Consider the following 19,905-nt stretch of genomic DNA (forward strand, 5'->3'; position numbering starts at 1 on the left):
ATTTAAGTACCCAGATAACTGCTGGAAGCATTAATCGGTTATCATGCTGAATCTGGCGAATGATGAGATGAAATTGAGTTGAATAACAAATAATACGCGTTAGTCGTGACGCTAGTCGCACCACCCACTGGATGTCTTTCCCATGCGACCTAAGTGGCAGCTGAGGTCGCATACCCTACTGTGTGACCTGCACGATTTCACTTCTTGACCCAATTCCAGATTTCTCACAATCAAGCTTTCCAAAGTCGATCTCAAAAGTCTAAAAACACAAAGATTAAGTCCTCAAACTCTTTTAAACAATAACTCTTTCCTAAATGAAAACCCCATCATTTTTCATGGTGAGATTTCTCAAAGGATTTCTAAATTGGATAATCGAGTCAAAAACCCCAAAACTCCATTCGAAGAACAATCACAATAACACTTATACCATGGAATCTCTCATACCCACATGTAATGAAATCAATCAAAAAGCTTAACCTAGAAGACAAACTCCATAAATGAATGGAAAACCATACAAAGAGCAATAATCTTAGGGGTTGTTGTTTACTTCTTAATAGTTTCATTAAGATGCAACATCTGAATCGTTAAGATATGAATCTTGTTTGGCAAAAAAAAGGTCTGTCTCTTAATGGTTCTAAAACCCTCTGAATGGTTTTGTATCATGGGTCTCCCTTAACCATTAAGCGCCCTAATTTCATCGTAAACAAATGTCAAACAACTATATTTCATTTTGCACTATATCATGAGAGCCTCTTAATCATTCTGACCACTTAATCATTCTGCACCAAACCATTCAACAATTGTCAAACATTTTACATTGGATTACACAACTTCTTAGACCTTCAAGGCTTTAACCATGAAAGCATTTTTTTTTCTCTCTTCTCTCTCGCCTTCCACAATCGGGACAAAAACTGAATCCAAGAAATGGTTTCCAACTTAGATCAGCTCCTTGGCTGATGGTTTCTTCCCAAAAAATAAGCCAATGCACCTTGTGTTTGTTTAAGTCTAATTTTTTTTTAGTGTTTTTCAGTTTACGTTTCGTCTAACATCTTAATAAATGAATATGAACTAACAGGAACATACCCATTTTCTAAACGAACGAATACAAACACCAAAAATTTTGTTCGTTTATCGTTCGTGTTTGTTCTTTTGTTTGGTTAAGTTAAACGAACGAATATGAACAAGTTTTTTGTTCGTGTCTGTTCGATTTGTTTACAGGCTGCATGACCTGTTTTTTTAGAATTTTTTCATATTTAATCAGTTTAACTTTATAAAGTTTTATAAAAGTTTCATTTTTAATCAATTTTTATTTATTATATAATTAAAATAATCATATTTAAATAATTAATAAATACATAATGAAAGTAATAATTTTTATCTGTACATACTTTTAAATTTAACTTTTTTAAATTTTTTTTACATACTTTTATACAATTTTTACCCATTTTTTGATAATCTATTTTTTTATTGTGCATACTTTTAATTTTTATTGTATATAGTTTATACATAATCCAATTTTTATTTTTTTTATTGTATATAATATATACAATTTATATGGTTTTCTTGTAAAATAAACACATAGCTAAAGTAATAATATTTTTTCGACATAAATAATATGTATTTGTACAAATTTTAATATATTGATTTTTATAAATAAGAATATAAATAATACACACTTAAATGATGGACCCTAAAAGTTTGAAAATGATATGAAAAACTTGAGTGAGATTTTTGACATAGTGGTGGTATGGTGAGATTTTTAAGTTGTTGAGGTTGCTGATGATGTGAAAGAAAAAAAGTTGTGAAAAAACTTTAGAGCATCTCTAACAACTATGTTATATTTTATTTAAAAATTAAAATTTGTACAAAAATTATATTTAACTCCAACAATACTTTATTTTAGCAATTCTAACATTAACTATATTATTAAAATATTCAATACATCATATATTAAATAAATACCTTAAAATTTATTATAAATACCTCTTAAAATTTATTATAAAAACCTCTTATTGGTGGAAAGTATTTAAATAATAATTTCTCCTTTTATTTGAAGATTTTTTTTGTTTTCTTTTCTCTATTTTAACATACAAAATATAATAACTGTTGAAGTGAAATTTTTTTGTCAAAATCATTCTTTCTGTATTTTAGCATAGCTAAAACCTTAACATCTGAATGTATTTAATCTAAGGGGCTGTTTGACAATTGCTGAATGATTTGGTGGAGAATGATTAAGTGGTCAGAATGATTAACATGCTCTCATGATATAGTGTAAAATAAAATATAATTGTTTGGTAATTGTGTACAATGAAATTATGGCTCTTAATAGTTAAGGAAGATCCATGATATAAAATCATTCAGAGGGTTTTAGAACTATTAAGAGGCAGACTTTTTTTTTTTGCCAAACAAAATTCACCTATTAAAAATTTAGAAATTATCTTTTAATAAAACTATTAAGAGGTAAACAAAGAACCCGTAACCCAATAGCGATGGATGTTTACTGGTTGTTTGATCTGAATGATTACAAAAAAGTGCTTGTGGTAGTATCTGTGTATGACTAAAGTTTCAGAGATGAGAACTGATGGATGGAACATAACATCTGAATGTTTGGATGTATTGATTTGACCTTTCACTGCAATATCCCCTTTGTTCCTCCCCTTTGTCGCCATCACTCCAAACCAACCTTTCATTTTCCTCCACCAATACCATTCATTTCTACTTTTCAAGAATATTACAAAACAAATCAAGAAAATTAAGTCACATATATATATATATATATATATATGTATGTATATATAACCAATGATCCATTACTCTTAATATATGTATATATATATATATATGTGATTTTCAAATAATGTATATATATATATATTTTCAATTCAACACACATTTAATTCAGTCTCAAAAACAGGTACCAGTTGGATTAAACTCAAACAAATCATTGCTCATTAATCTCTGAAGCAGTATCATCTTCTTGTTCTACCTCAAAGCAACAAGTATGATCAACTTCAAAAGCTCCATGACCATTCCCAAATGCCTTCACATGATCTTTCAATGATCTTTTATGCTTAAAATCAGATCCACAACTGCAATACCAAATCTTTCCACAATTCTTCTCATGGGTTCGCCAATCTCCGCGAACCGCAAACGGCTTACCACATTTATGGCACATGAACGGCTTGTCCCCGTGTTTACGTTTGTAATGTGTTTGAAGGGTTCGGAAATCCTTGAGTGGTTTAGCCCTTGGGTGGTCGATGTTGTTGCAACACCCTGGTGCACAACAGTAGCATGGTAGTCTAAGCATTCCACTTGGTTGTCTTCCTCTTAGTGATTCAGGCCCTCTCCTGTATTGAGATCCATGGCCCCACATATGCATCTAATTTGTATATAAACAAAAACCAATTAATATATATAAAAGATTTAATCTGTACGATTTAATTATTCAAGATTTATGCAAACTTAACTTAGTACTAGCAATTTTCCTGCATCCACAGTAGTGTTAGGATATTCATTACTTACTTGCAGGTTTGACCAAGTACCTAGTTTTGATTATTAGTTGGAATACCATCTTCTTATAAAAGAAAATTCAACTTATTGACTGGAATATCTTCTTATAAAAGAAAATTCAACTTATTGACTTATTCCAGTGTGGTACCGGTAATAAGTATTTTTGAGTGTTTGGATAAACAACTTATACTGGTGCCAAACCGGTAATAAAGAGTTTTTGAAGAAGTTAAACCCTTCTGACTTATAATAAGTTGATAAGTGCTTTTGTAGAAAAACATAAATTGTTTCGTATAAACAATCTCAAACACCCCCTAAAATTCACACATACACTCCTCATTTTTTATGAGTTTTGAACCAAGATTCTACCGGTAACACGAATAACGCTAGCTAGTCCAATATAATGGCATTTGATGGGTAATTAAATCTTCATCGACAATAGGAACCCGGTTCATGTTATATTGTGTATTGAGTTTATTGGATTAGGACACTACGTACACATGAAACTTTGTGTATTAATCAAGCCTAAAGAATTCTTAATATGATCATGATTATATTAAAAACCCTAATGGAGTAAATAAAATTTCCAATATCGGTTTTTTAATTCGTTTCTACATAAGCAATTAATATACATGTAAAAAATTACCAAAAACGACGTTGTTAGCTAACGCCATATAGAAGAAGTACCACATTGAATCGAAGAGAATTGTTGCGGAAATCGTAACCCATTTCTGTAAGGACCACTCAGGAGGGATAAAACTAAGAAAACTTAAGGCATTCACATGGCTTCAGTTCCCCCCCCCCAAAGAAAATTGGTCAGATTGATTGTCTTTTAACTACATTTTCAACATCATTGTTTATAAACGATTCAAGTTAAATTATAGGTTACGAAACTATCCTATTAAAGAACATTCATGAACGAAATACTTGCATCTTATGCGACAAATCATCTTCGATTTATTAGGTTTTTCATGATCAAATTGGTACGGTGACATAATTTTTATACCTATAATGATGAGTTTAAGATTCATTCCCCCCAAAATATTTGTATTTATGTTGTTGTTGTACTCGTCTCTTATCTGAAAACGACTCACATTCGAAGAAGACAAACTCTAGTACGAAAGGACCAAAGGAGTGTTAATAGTTTCATATGTTAAACAATGGTAGAAAACGTATATAAAATGATCAAGGAATTAAAAGTAGTTTATGAATATATATATATATATATATATATATATATTTTTTTTTTTTGATTAACCTGGATATCCAACCCGCTATGCAAGCCGACTAATCCTAAAATGACCACCTGCTTTGCAGATAGTTTGGAGTAACAATCTTTAGTTAACAACAATCTTAGTAAATAATGACATTACTTTTAGATCGTACAGACATGGAAATGCACGAATGACAGAGGTCAGTTGGTTTATTCTGACTCCTGCATCATGTTTCATCTTCAAGTGGTTTTTGTTAACTATATCATGGTTGAATTTAGCAAAAACTAAATGCAATCTTTAAGAAATTATAGTGAATATGAAACCTGAAACTCTCCCTACCACACAAGAGTTCTATGTGGGGTTTAAAGGTGGGACTTTCCATGTAGGTTTTTAATCAAAATGATAAGAGATGTAACAGATTAATGGCCATGAAGCTTGCTTTCCTTTCAGTTGGCAAAGACAAGAAGTAAAAGAAAGAACACAAACTCCAAGAAACAAAAAGCATAACATGTCTTGTCCAATCAGATATATATATATATATGTATATGTATATATATATAAACCCCCTTCGCTTCTGACCAAATTTGCTATCTTTATCGGTTGGATGAAAGTCTAGATTTGTTCAAATCCCCAAAAAGACCACAATTTCACAAATCATGCAGAATTGAAAGAATAAATAAGAGGTGATTAACCCTAACCCTAACCCTAAAGACCCATGTTATATGGACTGGAAATGGTGAAGAGGTTGAAAATTAGCAAGATTTAGAAGTGCAGAAAGAAAGAGGTCTGCTTTTGGTTGTATTTTATATATGCAAACAAGAAAAAGGGGTTAAGAAATTCAAATGAATGGATAAGTAAAGAATTCATGTATATAATTATAGAGATTTAGGGTTCAAAACCTGCATGTTATTGTATCTGTTGAAAGATTTGAAGCAGAGAGGACAAGAGAACTGATTTGGACCAATGAGAATCTGAGATGGAGTAGGGATCCAATACTGACCCTTATTGAGTGTGCTTGTAACAAGCCCAACACTGTTTGTACCATCTTGATCTTCTTCTTCTTCCTCATCTTCTCCCCCTTCCATTTGTTTATAATCATCGTTGGTGGAGGAGAGTCTTGAAATGAGATCAGCTTCAGAAAGTGTAAGGCTTGGGAGTCCAAGATGTAAAGATACAGTTACAGTATTGTCATTGCAATTATTGTCAGTATTCTTGTGACGATGAACTCCCATGGCTGTGGTAGTTGTACTACAAGCATTATTGGTAGTACTAGTGGTTTGTTGATGGTTAGGATTAGGTCTTCTTGTTGGGCTTAAGCTGAGGAGAGGAAGAGCTTCTCTTAGAGGTGGAGAGGGAGGTGACAGTTGATGGTAGTTAGTGAGAGAAGAATATGAAAGAGGAGGATGAACAGAAGAAGAAGAAGAAGCAGCAGCAGCAGAAGAAGAAGAGAGATATTGATAGTGAGGGTTGAGAATAAGCCATGAAGCATTCATGTAAGTGGAGTAAGACTGATCATTGCTCATGTTTTCAAATGCCAGAAGCAATGTCCAGATGAATAGGTAAGTAGATTATATGGAGAGAGAGAGAGAGAAAGATCTAGAGAGAGAGATCTAGAGAGAGAGAGATGACCAAAAAGATGAAAAGGTAAAAAGACTGCATAAAAACACCAAAAGCTAAAACAAAGTGCATGTATATATAGATTTTATAACAAAGCAAATGTAATGAAGGTTGGTAATGCTTTACAAGCCATTCGAAGGTCCTACCTGAAATTGAATGACACGATGTTTGGATGTGCATAGTACTAAGCGTAATTATACAATATCGAAATTGTAGTAATAATTAATCTGTTTTCTAATGTTTAATTAGTGAACGGAGTCGACAAAAGTTGATGTCGGGACTTGGGAAGAGAAAGTTTGAAACCATGTGGTGTCTAATTGGTTTGAGCTTGACTTCAAAGATCAAAAGTACCGGGAAGTCTTAGGTTCAAATCCAATGAGGAATAAAAATCCCCTTGTGGCCACGAAGGTTCACATGCGATGACTCCGGGCTATCTGCAAAGCAGGTGGTCGTCCTGAGATTAGTTGGCTGGCATAACGAGTTTGATATCCAGGTTAATAAAAAAAAGGTTTGACATGCATCTTTCACTATAATAAAATCGACAATATAAAACGTTAAATGTATAAAAATATTCAAATAAATTCTACATACTTTTATATAAAAGTGTTACAATAAGACGTTAAAAATGTACTTAAGCATCCTAACAAGTTTTTTAGAACACTTTTAAAATAAATTGTTTCATAATTAGCTTTTATATAAGACACTTTTGAGAGAGTGTCCTATTAAGACATCTTATTATAAAATTTGTTAGGGCATGCAAATCATACAACTTCTTCCAATACCTTTATGTATGATACACAATTGTTTAGTCTTAAAAATTTAAGTCGTATAAAATGGTCTATTATCTAACATTTTTTTTTATAGTGATATTTTTGCCATCTTTTATAACCTTTAATTTTATATATAATTTAATAAGTATTCTTTTGTTTCAATCAAATTAATATTTTTTTATCAAAAGCTAAATATTTAAGATTAAATAAATTATATTAAAATGAAAATATTTCGTTCTGATTCTTATCTTAGTAAACTTGTTTTCAAGATTTCAATGTTGTCAATGTAACAATTTTTTAACGCAATTAAGAAAATATATTATAATTTTATAACAAAAAATAAAACACATATATTACATTTTATTAGAAGGGTACTCATGCAATGTATCGAGACATATTTCCATTTCAATGTTTCGTTTTATTTTTTATCCATGTCGATATAATACGATTTTATGTGGTTTTGAGAAAGCGATAATGTTTTTATTTTTGAATAAAATATAAATTTGAAAATATCATATAAATTTACAAAAGATATATATCAATATTAGTATCAAATTAATTATTTAAAAGTTTCTGTTTGTATATTTTTTTAATTCAAATTTTTTTATTATAATTTAAATTAACTTAATTTAGGTTTAATAATATATTTTTTTATAAAGATAATAATTAAATATTTTGTTAAAACTCAATAATTATCTTAATTATATTTTACATTTTTTAAATTTTAAAATAAGAAGTTTATCATCTATTTGATTATGTTTATCCATAGTCAGTTATACGAATTCAAACATAGAGCATTAATAACTTGTACTTATGCATAAGTTACTTGTAATCTTGAATTTTAAATAATATACATCAGTAAACAATACTTTATACATAAAAAATGGTTTTTAAGAGTTTTTGTCAAATGCTTTATAATATAGTATATATAACAAAAAAAATTGAGCATAAATATCATAATTTTGTAAATTAAGAAAAAAAATATTTTTGATTGTAGACACGAATAATCCAAACTAGCGTTTTTGAAGCAAGGTTTCTTCAATAAATTACATTAAACTATGACATAATTTGTCTATCGAGATATATATATATATATATATATATATATATATATATATCTATACTATCTTATAAAACAAATTTAACAAAAGTCTTAAAGTCTTAAAATATTAAATGACCAAGATACCCTTTATATCATTTTTCACCCCCTCATCTCCTCACATACACTCACCCCCTCACATACACTCACTCTTTCACAACCGCTTTTTTAAAATTATAATTTTAAATTTACACTTTATACTCCTATAATTAGTTAATTAATTTACTTTACGTTCTTTACTTTTAAATGTTTCATTTTAAATATTTATCAAATTAATATACATAATCGTATATCAATTAAAACATGTTTAAAAAATACATTTTTATTTTAACAAGTTACACAATTATAATCGTCTCGTTAATATTTTCGAAATGAGTCCAATATTGAATAGTTTTTGACTTAATTATATTATTATATATTATATATATTGTGAAAAAATATTTTTAATATTTACGATTTATATTTTTATAGTTATATATATATATATATATACACTATATATTTTGGGGTTAGGCTGTCCAAATTGCACTGTATAATATGTTCTGACTTAATATGTTCTTAGGTTTTTTTTAAATATATATATACATGTATTAATTCAACCTTAATCTGAGTTTTTGGACAAGAAAGAGGGTAAACAGTTGAAATTTCATTCTAAAACCCATCTTTTTTTGTCTTTCCATGACTTATGATCTGTCAAATTTGTAGTTTTCTTTATTGGTTTTGAGTGTTTATCTTAAAACTCAAGTTTATTGGTTATTTACTGTAGGTGTAAATCGAATACATTTGTGGAGTCGTTTAAATATGTTGGATTTTAAACTGTCATACAATTTTTTTCATCGATAGTCTGTAATTAGAACCATAACTCTTATTTATTCAAATTGTATTAATATGTAAAAACCAAATGTAACATATATCATCGTTAAATCTTATCTTATAAAACGAATGGAACTTCAAAATCGTTAAAATTCATGGTTCCCGCCGCATTGCGCGGGTACACAACTAGTATATATATATATATATATATATATATGTATATATATATATATATGTATATATATATATCTATCTTAGAGTAACTTATATTTTTTGTCTTTATGGTTATATGTTTTTAACGGTCATTATCTTTTTCTTTTTAAAAATTCAATAGATTATGTCTTTATGGTTGTGTTTTTACAACAAGCGGAGTCCTTGATTCAACATCAGGACCCAAGTCATTGATTTATTTATGAACCAAACTCATTAGAAACCGACAACCGCAATGACCTGTTAACTCGTTAAAAAAGTGCAACCATGCACAAAGATATAACTTGTTAAAAAAACGCAACCAAAATAACACGTTACGTTGAATTTTCAAGAAATGGACAAAGTCCATTATAAACTTTTAACCAGAACGAAAAAATACGTATAATTTACTCCAGATCTTGTAATAAAATTAAAACACATATCTTTGGTAACGTAACATGCTTTTAATTTTTAGAATATGATATATCTTTGGTCTAAGATATATAATGTAGCAGTCATGTAGGGCCTATCGAGCAAAGTCGGTCTAAAACATCTTATGCTCGAATTTAATAGCTACTATTAACAGTATTTAATAGTCATAAAACTTATAACTGTTAATATTCATATAAAAATAGTGCTTCACGTTATCAAATATACTTACAAAATGATATAGAAACTGAGACGTTTCAATCTTTTTGGAGGTTCTGTTACATCCAAAACTTTTAAGTACATTGCAAATAGGGGTACTCATTAGTTGGGTTGATCGGGTTGAAGACATTTGAACAACTCAACCCAATGCTTGCGGTTTGGAAAAATTTTAACCCAACCCAACCTTGAATGTGTTATTTCTCTATTATAATTTCTTTTTCATCATCAACCATTTGATACAACTTATCCATATTTCTTACGTATATTACATTCAGTTAATTTTCTCAATTTACATATATATGTTCACAGTTACTGGACATGTATATATATGAATTAGTTATATAAAGATGTAAATAGATTGAAAATATGTGTATATGAAAAACATACATAATAGTGTAATTTTCTAATGTATATATTAATATAAATTCAACAATCATATTAAATCCAAGAAATAAAAAGATATCGGGTTCATCAGGTTAGGTTGGGTTCAAATAATAGTAACTCAATATCAACTCAATACCTACGGTTTGACAATTTTACAACTCGATTAGACATCGAGTTGCTTCGGGTTGGGTTATTTCGCATTGGGTTAGTCGGGTTTTGAGCACCCCTGATTGCATAAATGAGATAACAAAGAATATATATATGTTAAAAACAAAAATATGTTAAACCTAAAACGATTAACAATCTGAATCTAAAACCAAACAATTAATGGTTTGAACCTATATAATTTCGGTTATAAAAAAAACCATAAACATATGTAAATTTAGACTCCAAAATTTAAGAGGCCTTATTCAAAATCTCACATTTAACATGTTAAAGGAGGACCTGTATAGAAAAGGGAAAAAAGTGACATGAAATAAAGGGTTTAATCTGTTGTGTGTCAAGATGCAAAGCTCCAAAAAGACATGAATGAAGATGGAGTTTGTTTACTGTTCAAACAGTTAGAGACCCACACATCATTCAATCATTCTCTGTTCATTCTCATAAATAATAATGGATACAGAAATTTGTAACTTCAAGATTTATTATTTGCAGTAAATGTAATAAATTTTAGATATAAGTATTAAATGTTACTGATTTTTTTTAACTTTAAGTTTCATTAATGATCCCCAACCGTGCATAAAACATTTACATAACTCTAGTAAGAAAACTCGACATCTCAAAATAAAATGGATGTCAGGGGGAGTAATGACGTACATTTCTATCCCAATGTGTCATCAACGCCATCTGGTTGTCGTCTAGTAAAACATACAGAGTAAGAGTCTTGTTGAAGGAGATACGTATGAGAACTCAGAGTAACATCCTCAAAATCCGAAATCTCCTCTCTAGAAGAATGGATAACTCTTATATGCAACTGGTTTGACATTTGGTTCAAAAATCACCGTCGGGAAGCCAAATTAGGTTGCCAAGATACATGACTTCCACTACAACAAAATTGGGTTTATAAGACGCTTGAAATGTGTAAGCGTTCTAATAGCATACTTAATCGGACTTGAGTTTATAGGGCTGAACTATAAATTGTCAGATCTAAAAGTGTTACAATAGGTTTATAGAACGCTTTTAGGCGTTTTAACAAGGTTTTAAGGGCGCTTTTGAAACAAAGTGTCGTGTTAACTATTTTTATGATATTTTTGAAAAGTGTGTCCTATAAACTCATCTTTTTACAACACATTTGTGTTTTTAAGATATTCTTTCAAATGGTGTAGTATAAAATAATTAATACGACACTTTATTTTTAAAAACATTATAAAGAACTTGTTAAAACACTCACAAATGTTATATAAACATATTGTAACACTTTTAGATATTTTTTTTGTTCTATAAACTTAAGTCCTATAAAGTATTCGATTTGGAAGCTACCTAATGTTTTTATAGTGTTCTAAAAATACAAGAGCCTCATATTCTTTAACCAACCGAACCCAATTGATAGTCGATATTTGAGTTGCCAGGACACATCCCTTGTGTTGTGTCTATGAACACAACGTTAATCATACACCAGAGATATCATATAAAATATCAGCAGTTATGATACTCCTCATAAAACTCAAATGAGGCTTATGCAATAGTGCAAAGAGGGTAGAACTCGCAGTAAAGTTTGAAATAGACTTCAATCATCCCCCCCCCCCCCCCACAACAGCTAATCATCAAGAACCTACAGACTGCTATGGACTGTATGAGAAGTTGTAGAGAACTATTATTACGTTATTTGGCATTTCTTTATCTATAGATGTTCCACATTATAATAGTGAATATTTTATATGGTTATGTTCATGCTTACCTGGTAAATACAGTATTATATCTAGTGAATTTAACTGTTTATTTTCTTTTATTTTACAAACCTGAGATGATATCGTTCAAAGTTATATGTTCCAGAATAAAACTGAAACTATCCAAATATGTATTCTATTCATGGTTCTAGCCATTTGGTATCGGATCGATTTATATCTTTTCTTGATTTCATTAATTTTTTTTATTTTTTTGGTTTTGACGCTATCTATTCCAATTCAATTACACTTGACATGTACCCTTAACGACAACTGACAGATAGATTACCTTAACATGTACCCATGTTAGTGCAAAAAGCAACTATCAAATCAATACATATCTCCTTGACTTGCTATTTAGTGATAAGATATCCCATACGTATTACGTTCGTAGAGAAGGGATCAATTACAAACCACCCTCATTTGTAAAAATCTTACAAACCAATCTCATTCATTCATTTTCTTGATCAATAGTGAAGATTAAATGAATTTATATTAGGAAATAAAAAAATATAAGTTTAATTTTTAATTAAAATAGGGGTAAATTTGTCAAATCTACAATATGATTACATGCATATTCATCGATAGTTTTCTTTATTCAAAGATTTCTTAATGAAACAAAATCCACAATAGTTTTCTTAATAAAATAAATTTGTCAAATCCACAATAGTTTCCTTAATGAAACAAAATCATTGTTTTAAAAACTATATATATCATTTTATAATTACAAAGATTCTAACAAAAAATGTTAGAATAATCTGAAAAAATTATATGTGTGATAAAAATTATCTTCATTTTATGTCTAAATATTATAAACAAAATAACATTCACCTTAAAAATAGATTCTAGTAAGGACCAATGAAACTAGGTATATCCTAGTAAATTATGAAACATAAAACATACTTTAATCAACAAAAAATAATGAAACTTTTTGAATACGAAAGCAATGATTTTGTTTCATTAAATGAATGAATGAAACTGTTTTACCGTTTAGGGAACAAACTGTTTCATTAAATGAATGAATGAAACTGTTTNTGTTTCATTAAATGAATGAATGAAACTGTTTTACCGTTTAGGGAACAAACTGTTTCATTAAATGAATGAATGAAACTGTTTCACTGTTTATAAAAACTGAAAAATTATATGTTAAAATTTTAAAAATTTAATGAGACATTTTGAAACATTTTTAAAAATTAAATGAATGAATGAAACTGTTTCATCGTTTATAAAGAATGAAACTTTTATAAAAATTCAATGAGACATTTTGAAAACTGAATATTTTTTTTATTTAATGAACGTTTTTCATGCATAAAACGTTCCGAAATATTGCGAAATTGTTTGCTGGTCATTATTGAACATGAAATTAGTTTCATTACTCAAAGTACATATATTTTTCAATGAAACGGAATACAGATTTCATATTCTACTGCTTTTAGAATTCATATTTTTATAAAATTTAATGATAAAAAATAATAAAACATATTAATGGTAAAAAAAATTATATTAAGAATAAATGATTTACCTCCTTCTATAACATTTTCATTATTACGTTTCTAAAATTAACAGTATTTATTATCTTCCAATATTAATCAATATACAATGAAATGACTATTACACCCTTTCTTATTAAAATTAAAGAAAAAAACGGAATTTTTCTATTGGTCGAAAGTCATTTGCATGGTTTTCATGAATTGAGCGGTTTGCAACGTAACCCGCCTCTATGTAACTATGCAATATAAAAACGCTTCGTTCTTAGTTTTTATTTTGTTTTATATATAATTCATATAAAATTTGAGATTTCCTTCCATCAAGAGATATTTTAGGTAGAAAATTTTAATCCTTAGGCATTATTTTGAATGTTGATATTTTCCCAAACATGTTAAAAGTAGCAAGGCATTTTTTTGAAGGGGTATTTATAAAAATATCCGGTTTACACAACCATTTGCCACAAAATAATCACATTTTAGAGGTTTTACCGAAATGACCACACGGATCGCCCCCGGGGGCGATCCGTACACTACGGGGGCGATCCCCCCATAAGTCTTAAAAAAAGAATTCCCTCAAAAGTCGAGATTACTGTTCATCCCTCGTTGACTGTGTTTGACCTCGCCCCGGGGCGATCCGTACTGTACCTGGGGAGATCCGTGTACATTTTAGGCGTCCTATAAAATAATTTTTTAGGATAATTCTACATTTTAGGCGTTCTATAAAATCAACATTGTTATAGTATTTGGTTATTCTCCAAAACTCTATGATTAGTTAAAGTACACACAAACTGACCAGATACTATGGTTGAAAAAAAGTATTTACCAATATATGTCAGTTACTAAAATGTATCACAATCAATACACAATTAAAATCGTGTAGAAGTATGCAAATATCGTATTAAATAAAAGTAATTTCTTGTGTATCTATGAACGTAGATTACGCATTATTTTATATTGCGGTTGTTATCAATATCTCTTCCTCACTTTCTTTGGGTAATCATAGGTTTTCGGAACAGCTTAATTACACGCATCGATTAATCCCGTCAAGAATGACCTGAAATTATCACAAGTGAATCTCTGTGTCGACAAGGGTTTTGACAACGCCTTGATACAAACCTACGGTAGATGAGATTTTCCTCGCTTACATACCGTCTATAAAAACTATTTCTTCTCCTGACCCAAAATAAGTATTTGGATGTCTTAAAATAAGTGTTGGTTAAAAAAATAGATATAATTAGATTTTCAAATATATCATTAGTTAGTAGATAAATATTTAAGAGTTGTAAAAATTAATATTAATTGACAATATAGTTGTCATTTCATTAAAAAATAATAATATTATCTATATTACCTTATAAATCAGATTTATCAAAAGTTTTAAAGACAATTTTTATTTATGCACAAAGTTTTAAAATTCTTAAAAACAACTTATAATGCATTAAGTATTACTACTTTACGCATTCAGTCTTAAAATCTCTTAATTTACAATTAATATAACATATAGTACAAGTTAACAATGCATATTATTACTTTTTTCTTTTCATGTTTCCAAGATACTTTTGACACATTTCATTCATGTCTTCACTCTCTCACACCTCTATGTCTTCTCCACATATCCCGAGGTGAGATTCAAACTGATATTCACCATAAATTATTAAAAGTTCTCTCATTCAATTGCTCTAGAACTCTCGGTCTCGCTCTCGATCTCTTTATTCTTTGCTCTTGGTGTAAATTGAACACATTTGTGGAGTCATTTAAATATGTTGGATTTTAAATATATTATATTTTAAACTGTCATATAATTTTTTTTATCGATAAACTATAATTGAAACCATAACTCTTATTTATTCAAATTGTATTAATATATAAAGACTAAATGTAACGTATATCATCGTTAAATTTTCTCTAATAAAATCAATGAAACTTCAAAATCGTTAAAATTCACAGCTCCCGCCGCATTACACAGGTATACTACTAGTATATGTTTAAAATCATGTTTATTTTTATTTTAAAGAAAAAAAAGTAGTGATTATGAGCTGAAACATGAGGACTGATTTGAATCATATCTTGTACTTGACGAGCTGGTGATAGAAAGGGAAAATTCACAAAAACCTAATAAAGTATTTCATTTTAAATGATAAGTTTTTAAATTATTTTTAGGAATGAAAAAATCATTAAATTTTTTTATTTTAAATGATTAAATTATTTAACTGATTTTTTTAAATGAAAAAACCATTACAATTTTTAATTTTAGATGAAAAACCCATTAAACTTTCTCATTTTGAATGATTAAGTTTTTGAACATTTTTTTCTGTAAATTAAACCATCAAACTTTTAGAAATAATTAGTTACTTACATATTTTTAACTCAAATAAGCTACATGTAACTGATTATCTTTTTATTCTCCTTCTTATGATACATAAAAAATAGATCAAAAAGAGAGAGACCAATGACAGGAGCCAACATCGTGTTGGCAATATGGAGAATGAACAACGTTGGGACAACGTGTAGTGTCGAGGGTTAGCGATAACGTTGTTTGCGAAGTGTTTTAATGACGTAAATTTTGGAAACAATAAAACTGATTTAGGTTTATTTTTACTTTAAAATCTTCATAATCAATTACAAGTATTATTTAAAAAATATATATGTAGGTGACAAATTTTTAAAAGTTCGATGGTTTACTAATCAAAATGAGAAAGTTTAATGTTTTTTTATTCAAAAAAAAATTCAGGAATTTAATCATTCAAAATGGAAAAGTTCAATGGTTTTTTCATTAAAAAAAATAGTTTAAAAACTGAATCATTCAAAATGAGATAATTGGTTGGATTTTTTAACAGACAAAACTAGAAATGTACCGGGTGCGGTGGCCGTTTATTTTTTAGTTAATAAAAAGGTTTTAAGATGTTAATAGATAATTATAAATTAAAAAACCCAATCCAAAAATTACATTGATGACTAATTAATTTTTAGACACAAAATAACAATTTACTTTCATAAATTTCTTTATTATAACATTGTACTTTCAGTTTTTCTTCTTACAGCAATGTACTTTCAAATTATTTTTTATTAGAACTTTGTACTTTGAAAAATTTACTCATTATAGCATTGGGTAACCTTTTGATTTAAATTTACCCATTATACTAGTTTTTCATGTCACCTCATTGTCTATGTAGGCTGTCCACATGTACTATAGTGATTGACTTTCTTATTACAACATTGTACTTTCAAAATTAATTTATTATAGCATCTACTAGTTCTTATTAAACAATGTACTTTTAATTTTAATATTTAGATATTTTACATGTTATTTAATAAATATATTAAATGAATTAAAAAAATTCTAAATTATTCATTAATATACCAATATTAATAAAACTAATATAAGACAATTTATCTCGCTAATGTTCTAAAAAATATGTGTTTTTTGAAAAAAGAAAATAAGAATTGTTCTTTTTTTTACCAAAAAAAATATTATCTTTTAAAGAATATATTATATTTGTTCAAAACATTTTATTTGACATATAAATATGTTAAATTGATTAGATTTTTTTTGAATTATTTATTAATAAAACAATATTAAAAAATTATAGAACACAATTCATTTCATTAACATTTTAGAGAGAACTTTAAAAGATATATATTTATTTGAACAACATAAAATAAAAAGTGTTACATTTTTTTACAAACAAAATATATCTCGAAAATAATGTAGCATATTTATTAAGAAATATTTTACTATATAATATTTAATTTGCATTCAACTTAATAAGAAAAGTTTAAAAAAAAGTAAATGTTTTTTTAAATATAGCAATTTTTATTTTTATTTTAATTAAGTCATCAAAATGATATGTCATCCACATCATCTCATTAAAATCATACAAGCAAAGAAAGTCAAAGGGTTAACCGGTTTAAAAGATAACATGTTACCCATTGCTATAATGTGTATATTTTTTAAAGTGTAATGCCTTAATAAAAAATAATTTGAAATTACATTACTGTAATAAAAAAAACAAAAATAAAATGCTCTAATAAAAAAATTTATGAAAGTATATTACTATTTCATGCATTTAACCCTTAGTTTTTATACTCAATTTATAAATTTCACCCTATTTTTTAGTCCATGTATACGACAACCATATGGCCCATGGGTAGGATCAATTCCTTTCGAGTGAGATGACAACATATAAATTTTACATTTACCGTCTCTCAAGAATTACAAGTCATTATCACTACTTGTCTGCACGCATAAAACACTTGTACACACTGCATTTAATACTTGTAACTAAACACTAGTATTTATGATAACATCTCCAGTTATGAATCTCTCGACTTTTATTATTTGAGTTTTCTTTTTTTGTCATATCAGTTTTTTTTTTCTTATATATACTTCATAAAATTTTCATTTTAATAAAAACCAGTCCATGTTTATATAATAAAAATTATCTATATTATATTATAAAATATTTGACAAAAACTTTTAAAAAAAATTATGCATAAAATACTGTTTATTGATGCATATTACTAGTAAATTGTACAGAAGTACAACTTATTAAAGATTCATGTTTGAATTCGTATAACTAACTGTAGATAAACTTAATCCAGATGATAAACATCTCATTTTAGATATATAAAATATCTAAAATATAATTAAGAATAATCATTGAATTATAACAAAATACTTAATTATTAATTTTATAATCAAAATAAAAAAATGAATTAAAGAAATATACAAAAAAAATTCAAATAGTTAGTTTGTTACTATTATCGATATTTTTTTTTTCCAGTTTGTTATGATATTTTTATATTTATATTTCATTCAAAAATAAAAACATTATCGTTTTCTGAAAAACACATAAAATCGTATTATAACATTGACTGAGACAAAAAAAACACGAAACATTAAAATCGATATGTATCTCGCGGCATTATGCGAATACCCTTCTAAAATTAGTTAAAAATAACTTAATATGGTTAAGATTTACAATACACGTTTGGATAGTTTGAAATTCAGAGTTATATTATCATAGTATAACAAACTCAGAGGTCATTTATCAAATGTTTACCATTAAAATAAATTATTCTTACTTTATCATGTAATATTGTTGACTATCAGGATAGATTGTTGGTAAGCATGTTAGACATTGTAAGTGCTTACCGAATAAGATTTTTGATCCTTATTATGCTTATTACTGGGTAAAAAAAATTATCCTTGTGATGCTCAATTGGTAAGGTAGATGATGTCGTTAAGCATTTAATAGATGGCCTCTTAGTTAACATTTAAACTAGGTTTACATTTTCATCATATTGATTTACTATATCATAAAACATTTTCATCATGATCTTAGCCCTTAGGTGCCGTTAACCAAACGCTTACTCGGGTAAGCGCTTAACAAGTCACTTTACTTTACCAGATGAATATGACAATGACTAAAAAGTAAAAATCTTACGCGGTAAGAAGGCAAGAATCGAAAGTCTTATTCGGTAAGTGAGAACGAGGACTTTTACGATGGTTAGCGCTTACCGGGATAAATTGTTGCATACGATGCGTTTTAATGAATACTATTTTATCCGCTAAGTAAGCGATAATGTTGAATTTTACTGGTAAATGCTTACCGGGTAAGTGTTTAGGTAAACGGCCCTTTAATCTCTTAAATATTAAGTTGACGATTTATTACTATATACGTTTGACTTCTTAAAACTTGGCTTTTGAGTTTTATAAAACTAAATGTAAATCTCTTCAGGAGAATACTGTTTTTGGTGAATTACTGACGCGTAAGTAACAAGCATTAGAAGAGTTGTTGCAAATTTTGTTCTAACGTACAATCATTCTTAAAAAAAAAACTCTGTATTTTGTTGAAAGAAAGAGCAATTTTGATTTTTGAACAAAAAATTGTTGAAGTACAATGTTTTTTTGATCTTTTTGAAGATATTATTTTCAATTTGTTTTAAATCACTGTCTTATCAAACTTTAGAGTTTTTTGACATATATAACAGAATGATGATTGGTTTGTAATAAAATGTTGGTACAATGGTTGAAAAGGTACGTATAAAACCCAACAAACTAATCTAACGTAAATTAATGATTCAGTACCTACTGTAGTCGGTGCAAATTTAATAGTGTGAAAATGTTGGGTTTTAATAATTTTAACCGTAAATGCAAAAGAAAAAAATCAAATTTTTGGTTACAAAATTAAATCAGATAATTTTCTAATCTAAAACTCTATAGTCGGATCCAACGATGGATTTAATTAAAATTACACACAATAAGGTGTTTAGGATTGTATATTTTCAAAA

At 28.0% G+C, this 19,905-nt stretch overlaps 1 protein-coding gene across 1 annotated transcript; it reads right to left on the reverse strand.

The window, feature by feature from the left end:
* Nucleotides 1–2,941: 2,941 nt before the first annotated feature.
* Nucleotides 2,942–6,244, reverse strand: LOC112520469 (zinc finger protein WIP2-like). Its single transcript, XM_025128888.1, has 2 exons — nt 5,621–6,244; nt 2,942–3,379 (listed from the first exon to the last, which is right to left on the reverse strand). Exons 1-2 carry the CDS (start codon nt 6,242–6,244, stop codon nt 2,942–2,944), a joined length of 1,062 nt encoding a protein of 353 aa, XP_024984656.1.
* Between the last annotated feature and the right edge of the window lie 13,661 nt (nt 6,245–19,905).

Source organism: Cynara cardunculus (genome assembly GCF_001531365.2).
Source record: "Cynara cardunculus var. scolymus isolate 2C chromosome LG 10, CcrdV1, whole genome shotgun sequence".
In the NCBI taxonomy this organism is placed as follows: domain Eukaryota; kingdom Viridiplantae; phylum Streptophyta; class Magnoliopsida; order Asterales; family Asteraceae; genus Cynara; species Cynara cardunculus.